The 12,605-nt window shown below is 47.2% G+C and overlaps 1 protein-coding gene and 1 pseudogene across 3 annotated transcripts; one reads left to right on the top strand and one right to left on the bottom strand.

Annotated features, from left to right (window-relative positions):
* Positions 1-3,096: 3,096 nt before the first annotated feature.
* Positions 3,097-5,215, top strand: LOC136535901 (protein IN2-1 homolog B-like). 3 transcript variants are annotated; one of them, XM_066528336.1, is made up of 10 exons: positions 3,097-3,215; positions 3,291-3,373; positions 3,567-3,630; positions 3,705-3,788; positions 3,869-3,967; positions 4,048-4,156; positions 4,235-4,311; positions 4,505-4,612; positions 4,684-4,764; positions 4,833-5,215. In XM_066528336.1, exons 2-10 carry the CDS (start codon positions 3,306-3,308, stop codon positions 4,836-4,838), a joined length of 696 nt encoding a protein of 231 aa, XP_066384433.1. In that variant the 5' UTR covers positions 3,097-3,215; positions 3,291-3,305; the 3' UTR covers positions 4,839-5,215. The 3 variants fall into 3 exon arrangements, with proteins under 3 accessions (XP_066384433.1, XP_066384434.1, XP_066384432.1); XM_066528337.1 differs by having other exon boundaries at positions 3,570-3,630; XM_066528335.1 differs by having other exon boundaries at positions 3,152-3,373.
* Positions 5,216-5,360: 145 nt separating this feature from the next.
* Positions 5,361-12,438, bottom strand: LOC136535902 (ABC transporter C family member 3-like; annotated as a pseudogene).
* Positions 12,439-12,605: the final 167 nt, after the last annotated feature.

Here is a 12,605-nt window from a genome sequence, read left to right on the forward strand (position 1 = left end):
AGATGAATATAGGCTTTTCAGTAATAGTGAACTGAATCTAGGCTTTTCAGACAATAGTACACCTATAGGTATGAAGGCATGCAAGGAAGCACAACTTCACTCCATCTCCACCATCCATCTTATCACTGTTTGATCCAAGGGATGAGACGAAGAGGACACACGGATCGTGGACATGGAACATTGAGAGGCCTCCATTCCTCCTCTCAACCTATAAATAACCCCTCACTCCCTCTCATTCAAATACACAACAAGGAGGAAGAGCACTCCTCAACATTATCTTTTGTTGCAGTACCAATGTCTAGGAGGGTCATTCCAGAGGGAGAGAAAAGGGGAAAGGGAACTATCATTAGGTGAGAGGGTCCTCTTGGTCCCAATTTCTTTGAGGAAGCTCTTTATGAGAGGTTCCCAATTGAGAGCAAAAGTGATTTCACCAAAGAGGCACCACTGAGAGGATACGATGAACGAAAAGAAGAGTGGCCAAAATACATGCATGGTGAGGACTGTCTAGTGCAGATGTTCACCGAGGGAATAGATGGGGGCCGATGTTTCTTCAAATGCCCACGAGCATGGGTAATTGCTATTACTATTTGTTTCTTCAATATGTTCCTCTTCTATACAACTTACATGTCATACTTATTGCAGTCTTCCTTATCTGAAGAAAACTATGGGTTCACTAGGTGGGTCGATCCTCGACCTATTTATCCGCATGCGGAGTACATCTACTACCTGCAGGACCGTATCTTTGATCTAGAAAGAGAAGTTAGCAGTGGTTACAAGGACGACGAACGGAAAGACGACAACAATGGTGCCAGTTCACAGGAGGCACTCTACATGATCCATATTGCGTCTGCCCTAATCATAGGAACAAGGGTTCTTCGCCGTCACCCCCGCCGTGATCACCACCAACAATAGGAGGATACTTTGGAGAAGGTGCAACATAATTTGCTATGTGGCCACACTACTAGGACAAATCAATCTTTTTAATAGGCGACATCCATGTTTTTTTTTTGCTTTAATCATCTAAGGCATGTTAGGGTTAGTCGAAGGAAATATGTACCCTTGTTTGGCACATGTTCTCACATGCAATTTTATGTGCTTGTTGTTTGTTTCAATTACCTAAGGCATGTTAGGTTTAGTCCATGACCTCTGTACCCTAGTTTGATACATGTTATCACATGCCATTTCATGTGTTGTATGTGTTGAATTAGGTAATCCACTACTTCGTTATGTTTTATTTGCACTACGTGAGCTCGTTTCACTACCTATGCAATATTAAACTCAATATTATGACAACAAATAATGAAACCAATGACACTATGAAAGGTCTAATAATAGAGCATATTAATCAACATAACAACATTTGAAGTACATGACGACAAACTAAAAGTGCATTACATGACAACACAATCCAAAGTCCAAGATTAGACAACATTGTTCGTGAATATACTATAGAAATAGCAAGTTATGAAGACTACTAAGTGCAACGAGGCCACTTTCCCTTTCCTCTGGGTATCGGGATTCTCCTCCATCGCTGCTTTCGCTCGCTGCGCACGCTCAAGCTTTCTCTCCCTCTCCTCCCTGTACGAAGTAACACGCCTCCTTTCCTCATCTTCCTTGTGCTCCTTTTCTAGAGCATTCTCTCCGTGTCTCTTCTTCATCATCTCCTTGTCCCCTGCCTCCCACCATAACAGTTCTGCATCCACTTCTTGTCTTCCGACTTGATCTCAGTGTCGATCCACTGCTCAAAATCACAGAGTGGTGGAGGGGTCTGCAACAAATGCAATTGTTATAAAACAAATAAATCATGCAAGACTTCATTTGACACAAAATAAATATTAAACAACATCAATTTCTCACCATCTTATTAATGCGGCGCTGATGAAGTGTATGCTCAAACGCAAAATTAGCACACATCCAATACCTCTGCCTATACGTGTCCTCTTCATCGGACTTGGCTAACTTGCAAGGATCGCCGTAAAAGCACATGGGCACTGGAACACCACTAGGCAGAGGCAACGGGTCGAAGGCATTTCTGATCATTCGGCCATAACTACAATTGAACATAAATACAAAAAATAAAACATAATACAAAAAATAAAAACATAATATAACACGATGATAAGGGATTACCTTGGCTTACTAGCTTTATCACGCCTTGGCATCCTACCGTCACATAATACAAAAAATAAAAAAATCACTTCAAACATTAGGTACTAACGTATCTAGGGTTGCAAAATAGACGTAATATATACCAAATCAATGCGTAAAATTTGATAAGGGGAGAGAGGATACCTTGCTCGCGAAGATGTATGGATCAAATCCAAGTATCCAAGGTCAAATCCGTCGATTCAAGAGATTGTGCGGGGTAGGGAGAGGAAGAAACCGAGAGGGGATGAAGAAATGAGAGCACCGTCAGCAAGGAAAACTTGGTTTCGGATTTTGAATCAATGCTCGGCGCCAGAATACATGACGTCGAGCTCGGCGCCAAGATCTGTGGCGCCGAGGTGCCGGCCATGTAAACGCCACCTAGGACGGCTTGCTGTGCTCGGCCAGGCACCTCGGCGTCAAGATCTGTGGCATCGAGACATGTTACCTCGGCGCCATGAGTCCTGGTGCCGATCCCCAGGGTCCAAAGATGAGTTTAAATCTCCCAGAGGGTCAAACATAAATTTTCTTTAAAAAAGATCCAAATTGTAAAAAAAATTAGGCAATCATGTTCAACTGGGCCTTACTCAAGCTTCCTAGTGTAGGGAAGCCCTCAAATCCTCTTCTACCGTGGTCAGGATGCAACCGTTCACAATGAAGAACTACTAGAAATTAATGCTAGGTATGCTCAAAGGCGGGCCCATTTTGCTAGAAATCAATAATCTCCTAGTGGGAACTTTTTTTTCACACCTATAGTAGGAACTATTGAAGAACTGTTGGGTGTTTGAATAATAACCTCCAACTTCCGACGCATGTATTGCTCATATTGTGACACGGCGCATGAAAGACGTGGCTTCAGCCATTACCACTCAGGCACTCACTCATTTTTTTGGCTACTCGTCACTGCTGACGCTCGAACTGAATTAATTTTTCTTCGGCATCGCTTTCAGCTCAGACTGCTGCCATCTTGCATGCTCTCATTTAACAGCGCCAGAATTTCATTTGCTAAAGGAATCCTTTTTCCTGTGCGTATCACTGCTGGAGGCAATTGTAGCATCACCGGCTAACAGGTTTTTTACAGTTATGGCATAGTCGGGCATGAGACAGAGTACCATATCATCGCTAATTTTTCTCTGTGAGTGTAGCTTTGAGCCTTTGATATGGAAGCTCTTCCTGCTACCTTGACATCTGCTTCGGAGCAGCCACCTCTCTATGATGGCACAACCAGGTCGATCATTTGCTTTGCTCTCTGAAGTTGGGTTTGGATATGACCAAATATAATAGACCACAGACTGCATATGCAATTAAGCACTGTTCAGTGTTATTGCTATTTTCTCGGGCCAAAAAAAAATCATACTATTTTAATGCGTCTCTGACTGTACTCTACCAACTGGGCATTTGCGTATCTGAAACTCTAACAGCAGATTGTATATGTCGTACGTTTGCCCGTATGCGCAACGGGCATGGATCACAAGGAATTACAAGGTATTCAACTCGACCTAGTTTGAATCCCTCAGTACATGCTTTTAAATTTTCATTATTGCTTTGTCCGGAACCAGGGTTTGCAGGAGAAGATCAAGCTAGTCCCCTTTTACATGACAGATAAGCCTGGATGGTATAAGGAGGTTTACCCCAAGAACCAGGTGTGGCTAGTTTTGCACGGTAAAAAAAAAAATCGAGATCATATCCTACCACTTGATGAGTTTGCGATTCTTGCGGACAGGTGCCTTCCTTAGAGCACAACAACAATATCATGGGAGAGAGCTTGGATCTGATAAAGTATATAGATAGCAACTTCGACGGACCCAAACTTGTCACCAACGTGAGTTCATCATAAGTTCATAACTGTACTTCACCGCATGATGGCCCTTCTTAGGTTGCTAATCCAATTGGTCGTCTCAGGATCCTGAAAAGCAAAGGTTTGCAGAAGAACTGCTGGGATATTCAGATGCTTTCAATAGGGCATTGCTCGACGCACTTAGATCTAAGGGGCCCATGACCGCTGAAGCTGGCAAGAACTGAAAATTTTCATTTATTTTTATTAGAGCTATGATTGTGCACATACTGATTCTTGACTCTTGATTGTCAGTTGCTGCTCTGGACAAAATAAATAGCTCCCTGTTAAAATTCGATGATGGCCCTTTCTTCCTTGGCCAACTTAGTCTGGTAAATTTGCATAAATGTTCTTAATGCCTTATGCTAGTTACTCCCTCCCTTATCTAAAAAAATATATATATGGTGCTCAGGCGAGCTAAGTAGTTTACTTTGAACCAGTTAGCTTGTCATAAACGTTGTACATTTAACAACGTAGGGGGCTCTAGTAATTCACAAGTACTAATGTTGTTTAATCTTGGGATAGGTGGACATTGCATATGCACCGTTCATCGAAGGGTTTCAGATATTTTTTGCTGGCATAAAGAGTTGTGACATCACCGAAGGGAGAGTTCATATACATAAATTCATCGAGGTAGTTTTCACTGCATGTTCATGTCTTTAATCTAATGATTTATATCATGACGCCAGAACAATGTATGATAGGAAATGAACAAGATTGAAGCGTACATGCAGACTAAGCAGGACCCTCAAGTGCTGCTTGCTCTCACAAAGAAGAAGTTTGAGGTAGGTAATTCCTGCCATGTATTAATACTTCTTATGTCGCTGAAAGAGTAATGGTGCCTTGCCTACAGATTTAAGGATACATGAAGCACTTAATCTGCTTGATCTGAGCTCTACAAATGGCTATTCATTAGATAAAATGAAGGAGAGCCCGTCACACAAGGTTTTAGCAGGTTGGAATTAAGAAGGCTATGTATCTCTTTTGACAGACTTCGCACAGGAATAATCAGGATGAGATCAACAGCTTGACTGTTGAATCCTGTTGTTTTGTTCTCCAGCATGAAAAGCTGCAAATACTTCGCTATTTTATTTAGATGTGTTACCTCCACCAAAATGTAGTGCTACAACATCTTTGAACATTCCACTCGACCCGCGGGGGTGTATGACGCCCCTCTAGGCATTCTTGCTTAAGATAGAAGGTAACCATCTCAAACATATGTTGAGGAGTTCTCTAGACGTAACTAGCCATCAGCTCTTGTGATCCCTCTTCCTGATTGCGCTTGAACTAGCGCAACCAAAATGTAGTGCTACAACATCTTTGAACATTCCACTCGACCCGCGGGGGTGTAATGGTGTATGATGCCCCCCTGGGCATTCTTGCTTAAGATAGAAGGTAACCATCTCAAACATATGTTGAGGAGTTCTCTAGACGTAACTAGCCATCAGCTCTTGTGATCCCTCTTCCTGATTGCGCTTGAACTAGCGCAAGCTACCAAATTTTTGGCATTTTCGACGATTCAGCCTGAGTAACTGAGTAGAAGAAAGAACCATCTTCAGTCGTCTGCTATGTATGCACCGACTGCATGGTGTATTCTGCTACGAGCTTTGAGAACAGAGACGACTTATCCTCCAGCAATTTCGTCGGCCTGTCGTGCTCAACGGCCACGCCCGCAAAATAACAGCACCAGCGTCATCACAACAGAAGCGCCAAAGGCATCACATTCAGTAGTAACTGCTGTTTGTGGCACTAACCGTTGTCAAGAAGCAGCACCATGTCGCTGTCAAGAACTGAAGTGATCCTGTGCGCTATCGTGATGACTGTCGTCTCTGAAAACTGCTGCCTCAGTGTTTTCTGGATCAAGTTGTCAGTTGCAGTATCCACTGAAGCAGTGGCTTCGTCCAGAACAAGGATCTTACTCCGTTTCAGAATTACCCTACCAAGACACACAAGCTGACGCTGGCCCACACTCCAGTTCTCACCATTCTCTATCACTGCAATCCAAGTCAAGAACATTTCACAAGAATATTCAGTACCATGTGCCTCCATTCTTTCATTTTGGCAAAACTAGTATAAAAGGCGTATCCAGTGCAAAGAGCTCTCGCTCTGTGCGGGGTTTGGGGAAGGGTGTTATTGGCAAGCCTTACCATCGCCTGTGCAATGCGAGGTGACCGCGACTCGAACCCGGTACTACAAAAAAAGATACAAAGGTGAGGGGAAAAAAAGTAGTAGTAACTCTGAACTGCATGACTAGTATAAGGATACCAGACCTGGTGAGTCAAGCTTCAGCTCCTTCTTCCTAACTTCGTCCCCTAACTGACAACAATCCAAAGCCTGAAATCAGGAGTAACAGATTGATATTTTCAACTATTTTATTTCCTTTTGAGAGAAAAAATGGGAATGACATAGCAACTTAGGTAAACCGATGCATGTGAAAGGTGAAACTACCTCCCAGATTTGATCATCAGAGTACTCCCCAAGAGGATCGAGGTTACTTCTAACAGTTCCTTCGAACATTGTTGGCTCTTGCGGAATGATGCTCAGTCTGGATCTCAGATCATGCAGTCCAATTGTGCAAATGTCGACGTCATCTATTAGTATCTGACCAATAGTAGGGTCCACAATACGGAAAAGGGCTTGAATGAGGGTTGATTTGCCACTTCCTGTTCTTCCAACAATACCGGTCTTCATGCCCCCCGGAAAAGTGACTGTAAGACCCTTCAGAACAAATGGCAATTGCGGTACATATTTCACCTGCATCAAACTAAAAAAAATAAGAAGGCCTTCCTCCTGACATTATTCTTTTGCTCTCCTCTTGTGCACATATGTCCATCTGACTTCTTCAGATTTATTGATCAAAGCATAATCTGGATCCCGGAAAGACAAATAGGCACTGGTTTGAACAAAGCACACAATTTAACTATTCCTTTGCATCGCACTAATTATTCAGGACACTATTCTAGTACAGGAAAAAAAAAGAATACAACACAACGGCAAAAGGATGAGGGATTTACATGGAGATTATGGAGCTGAATTTCTCCATTAGATGGCCAGTTATGAGCCAACTTATCTTGTGACATAACAAGTGGGGGTTCTGCAGGAATGCTAATGTACTGTAGAATTCTCTCTACTGATATTATCTTGTTCTCCAAAGTGCACATACCCCTGACAACCCATGCTTGAAGCATGTTCAGATTAAGCCCATATGTGATAGCAAGACCAGCAATACCTGAAGGTTCGTCATGATGTTAGTTACGTATCCATATCAAATCCTATCTAATTTACTGTCATCCATCCAGCAGAACTATAAATATTGTTCAGAATTAACATGATATATACCTGGATCAATGAGACCGGTTGGTAGATTGATCAAAAATATCAAAGAGAAGGCAAAAATAAGAGATGACAACACATCCAGACGAAAGCAAAGCCACTGCATTGCTCCAGTGTTGTAGAATCTCGGTCGAGAGTAGGCATCTGTTAGATGGCTATTAGTTGACACGAACTGATTTTCCTTGCCGAAACTTCTAATGGTAGTTGACCCCGTTATTGATTCTGCAAAATGTTGTATGGTAGGAGCTTTGCAAACTCCTACTAGCCTTTGCAGCTCCCTAGCTGTGTCAATGTAGTATCGCTGCAACAAGGCAAGTAAAATGAGATATGGGTGATCCTGCAGTTTAACATGGAGGATGATAGGATTGGTAAAAAGTACCTGATACAAGACACAGGTAGCAAATACAGGGATGAAAACAACGAAGACCTGGGACTGGGTTTGGCTCCGCATCCTGCATCGTCCTACACAGACTTTGCTGCCGGGGCGTCGCGGCAAGCTCAGTCCACGGTTCGCCGGGCCGTACCAGATCGTCGAACGCATCGGAGAGGTAGCCTACCGATTGTTGCTGCCAGCTGGAGCCAGGATTCACGATGTATTCCATGTCGGGGTGTTGAAGCCATTCCGCGGTCCTCCTCCATCTACAACGCCGGCACTGCCTCCACTTCACCAGGGACGTCGACTGCTCCAGCCAGAGCAGGTCTTGCGTGCACAGCTGCGTCGCGGGGTCTGGCATGTGCTCATCAAGTGGGCAGGTCTTACGCAAGCTGAAGCAACATGGGAACCGCTCGAGGATTTCCGCGCCGAATTCCCCACCTTTCAGCTTGAGGACAAGCTGTTCGCCGAGGGGGGGAGTGATGTTATGTGCGGCAAAGTATATAGACGCCGTAGTGGCTAGACTCAACCGTGTGCTGAGCTGGGGGGGATCACCAAGAGGCGCACAGGGTTGGGTTAGTTGGGATTCATAGTCATTAGGGGTTGGTTAGTTGAGATTAAAGAGTCCTAAAAGATAGGGATAGTTGGTTAGGTTGAGTCCTATATGTATCAAACTCTATAGATCAATAAAGAGCAGCCTAGGGTTGAGTTTATCTCACCTTGGTTCCTGGGCGTTACTGTTCACGGTCCACCTCTTGCCGCAAGTCTTCAGCCAGGCGCCGAGCACGGCGCCGCCAGTTCATTGTCGAGGCTTCAAGCCGAGGCCCCGCACCTTCCACTCCTACAGTCTTCGGTCCCTAAGCCACAACAACACCTGCCATGCAACTTGGGACATCACCAAAATAATTCCAATAAGTTCAATGATGGAAAATGCAACAGAGCCCATCTGGTCAGCAATGTTAGTGTCCACTTCACTTTGATCAGTTGAAGCCTGCAAATTTTGAATACATGAATTAGCAAAGTACAAGTAAATGAATTGAACTAACAACATTTGATCCGACGAAGATGACTTGCCCTATTCAAGATGCGCCCGCTCGGAGTGGAATCGAAGAAAGACATAGCAGCTCTGAATATGGACAAATGCATCTTGTTGAATAACAACGTCGCTGTTTTGTATGCAGCTGTTGCAAGGAACAGTGATCTTACAAGGATGCACAGTGAGCTTCCAAGAGCCAGGGTGACATAGACATAGATCAGTGTCGACATGCTCACCGGAGGCTCAAGATCCTTTGACACGGGAGCAGCCCAAGCCATCCAATAATTACTCGCAATTTGAAGTATTTGGAAAAGTATCTGTGCTAGCAACACAAGCGGTACAAGAGCTCCCTTATAAGCTAGTGTGAGGTACTTCCAATAGACCCAGAACCCCACCCTACCTTTCTCCCTTTCTTCTTCCTGCACCAGCTGCCCACTCTGAGCATTCTGCTCATCATTGTTGGCTTTATCTTTCTTCTCAACTGATGACAGTGATCTGGACAGCTTCGGCTTTGCTTTGCCACTTGAAGGAGAGGGCACATTGCCTCCATTCATGGAATCAATCGCATCCAATGTTGTCAGAGCATCCTTGTGAGCACCAACTAGCTCCATGAACTCTTTCCCTGGATCTAGTATTTCGTCGTATTTTCCTGCTTGTGCTATTCTCCCATCTTTCATGACCTACATCACGAGTTTTATAAGAAGAGTCATACAAACTTATGGTAACAATAATACAATAAAACTTTACCAAGAATTTCTCACAAGAATGAGATCAGCAGTAGGTAGGAATTCAATCTGATGAGTGACATAAACCACTGTTTTTGAAGCCAAATCCCCAAGCAAGCATTCCTGCAAAATAAATTTTGTAAGCGATGAAGCTTATAGTTAGAATAAATCAATAAATCATGTACCTTAAAAAGGTGGGATCCTGTATGGGCATCAACTGCACTGAATGGATCATCGAACAAATAGATGTCGGAATCCTGATACAGAGCGCGGGCTATCTGAATCCTTTGCTTCTGCCCGCCACTAAGGTTGATGCCTCGCTCGCCAATGACTGTCTGATCACCAAATGGCAAGATCTCCAAGTCTTTCTTCAGCGAGCAAGACTCAAGTACTCTGTCATACTTCTCTGCGTCCATCTCTTTGCCAAACAGTATATTCTCCTGAATTTTGCCGCTCTGTATCCATGCTGACTGACTGACATATGCTGTTGTTCCACAAGTCTGGACCTCTCCTGATAACTTCGGAATCTCACCAAGAATGCAAGATAGCAGGCTCGATTTGCCGGAGCCAACTGTCCCACAAACAGCAACACGCATGCCTGGCCTAGCTTGGAAGCTCAGGTCCTTCAGTGTTGGGACTTCAGGTGAGGCTTCCCAGGAGAAGCACCCATTGTTGACATTGATTGCAAAGTCAGAGCTACCACTTGGAAGCCTCTGCACAGCATCGCTAGGCAGCTCGTCAAGGCATAGGAATGATGCTATCCTGTCAAGAGACACCTTGGTCTGAATCACCATTGAGATAGAATCAGGAAGGACATATATCGGTTCCTGCAGCACGCCGAACGTGGTCAATGCTGACAGCACCTTCCCTGACTCCAACGGGATCCCCATGAGAATGCAAGCTCCAAAGGTGACCACAGCAACGAAGGTCGGGGTGCCCCAGAAGACGAAGGTCACCGTGGCCGATGTGTAGAGGTATTTCTTTAGCCAATTCGTCTCTGTCTTCCTCAGCTCAATGATCTTGGACAAGAATTTCATCTCCCACCCCTGCAGCTTCAGAATCCTCATGTTGCGAAGGATCTCGGTCGTCGCCTTCATCCTGACGTCCTTGCTGTCCATGAGCTTGTCCTCGAACTTCTCCTGCATTTTTCCGGGAGGAACGTTGGCGAGCATGATGACCACGGTGGCACCGAGCGCGGCAAGCGAGGCGAGCCCGAGCGTGGAGTAGAGGATGAACATTGCCATGCCTACTTGTAACGGCACCAGCCAGAGGTCGTGCATGTACCATGCGAAGATGCCGACGCGGTCGGCGTTGACGCTGATGATGTTAATCATCTCTCCGCTTGTGCGGCTCCGCCTCGACTGGCTGGAAAGTGCGAGGCTCTTCTGGTACACGACGGCGACGAGCGCCGACCGCGCGCGTATCCCCGCTTGCTGCAAGCGGAAGAACCAGTGCCGCTGCGACAGGCACTCGAACGCCTTGGCCACGATGAAGGCGAGGACAAGGAGCGGCCCCTTGCTCGCGTACCTCTCGTCGCCGTTGAGGTACTGCACCACGGAGTCTATGAGGTACGGGCCGACGTAGGTGGCGACGTTGTAGACCAGCGCGTAGAACGCGGTCACCGCGACGTGCCACCAGACGGTGCGCAGCAGGGCCTTGGTGAGCTTGAATGCCGTGACGACCTTCCGGCTGGAGCTGGAGCTGTCGCCGTCGCGGCTGAGCGCCTCAAGGTTGGCCTTGAACGACGGGAGCAGGCCAGCAACGCTGTCGCCGGGCTCGAAGCCCGGACACGTCCTCCAGGACGAGGGTCTTCCTGTGGCCCACGCTGAGCAGAGGGGCCATCCACGAGAAGGTGAGCACGCTAAGAAAGCCGGCGCCAGTGAGCAAGGATGCGCCGGCGGCGCCGGCGATGCTGCTGTTCTCATCGGCCGCCTCGTGCGCGCCGTTCAGCAGAGGCTCCTCGGAAGCATGGCCTTGGCCCCGTCCCGCCCTCCTTGGCTCCTTCCGAGGAACCCAGCTGAGAGTAGAACCACTGCTGCGACAACAGAGACGCCGTCGAGCGCCCACGACCGACCGGGCACGAGGAACCCGTCGAGACTCGTCGCCGTGTGAGCGCCGACGGTGGCGAGGGACAGCAGCATGTAGAGCGCCCACCAAAGCCTGAGCTGCGCAGGGAACCGCTCCTGCTGCCGCCGCCGCCCGAAATCGAACTGCAGGTACGCGGCGAGCAGCAACCACGGCACCGCGCGCGCGGCCGCGTCCACCTGTTCCGCGACCGCGTCGCGTGACCACCCGGCTCCACCGTCCGCGTACCAGGAGTACGCGGCGACGAGGACCTCGAACGCTGCCAGGGTCCACGTGGTGCAGGCAGTGACCCCGTAGCCGTAGCACCGGAACCGGCCAACGCCGCCGCGGCTGGCATCTCCCTCCACCTCCTCGTCCTTGGTTCGGGCCGTTCGGCCGGCGGAGAGGCGGCAAAGGAGCAAGCGCCCCGCGACGGCGAGCGCGAGGGTGAGGTGGGCCGCGGCGCTCACGCCGTGGAGGAAGAGCGGTTGCAGGAAGAAAATGAGGGATCCCTCCCCCGCCGGCGTTGGCGCCATCGCTGCCGCGGCGGTCGAGGGCATGGACGTCAGTGGACGGGTGTTCCAGTGAGGCGCATGCGCGGGGTGAGTGAGGAGATCAAAGGGGTCGGTCGTCGTGACGGCTACAAAGCCGTTGGCGCCGTGGCGTCAGACGTCGTGGCGGCGACGCGGCCATAGGGATCAAAGGGGTCACGGGTGCTCGGCTCCTTGACGCAGGAGCTACCATACCAAAGCTTACCGCACGCCATGCTGAAATGCTTTGCTGAGTGGCTTCGCTTGGCACCATGCATCCATCATTTTCTCCGCTGACGATTAATCCATTTGCGATCGTTTGATTATTCGGCCACAGTGCTAGAGTGACTCCCATTTCCACCTATCCGACAACGACTGAGGATTAGGGACGGAACAAAAAAAAAAAAAAAAAAAAAAAATTGGCACGCTAAGGAAATATTTCGTCGATGACCTTTAAGTCCGCTTCGACTTTTCCCATGAATGCAACAAAAAGGATTAAATAAATGTCCCGCTTTAGGACTAATCATTACATATCTGCACGGTGCACATATCTTCGAATCTTGGA

The sequence above is a fragment of the Miscanthus floridulus genome, chromosome 2 (genome assembly GCF_019320115.1).
Source record: "Miscanthus floridulus cultivar M001 chromosome 2, ASM1932011v1, whole genome shotgun sequence".
In the NCBI taxonomy this organism is placed as follows: Eukaryota; Viridiplantae; Streptophyta; class Magnoliopsida; order Poales; family Poaceae; genus Miscanthus; species Miscanthus floridulus.

Bases quoted from the DNA above. Each gene is read 5' to 3' on its own strand.
- LOC136535901 (XM_066528336.1), top strand. From the start codon at position 3,306: ATGGAAGCTCTTCCTGCTACCTTGACATCTGCTTCGGAGCAGCCACCT. The intron at 3,789-3,868 runs GTGTGGCTAGTT...TCTTGCGGACAG, and splicing joins AGGTTTACCCCAAGAACCAG to GTGCCTTCCTTAGAGCACAA. The intron at 3,968-4,047 runs GTGAGTTCATCA...TGGTCGTCTCAG, and splicing joins GACCCAAACTTGTCACCAAC to GATCCTGAAAAGCAAAGGTT.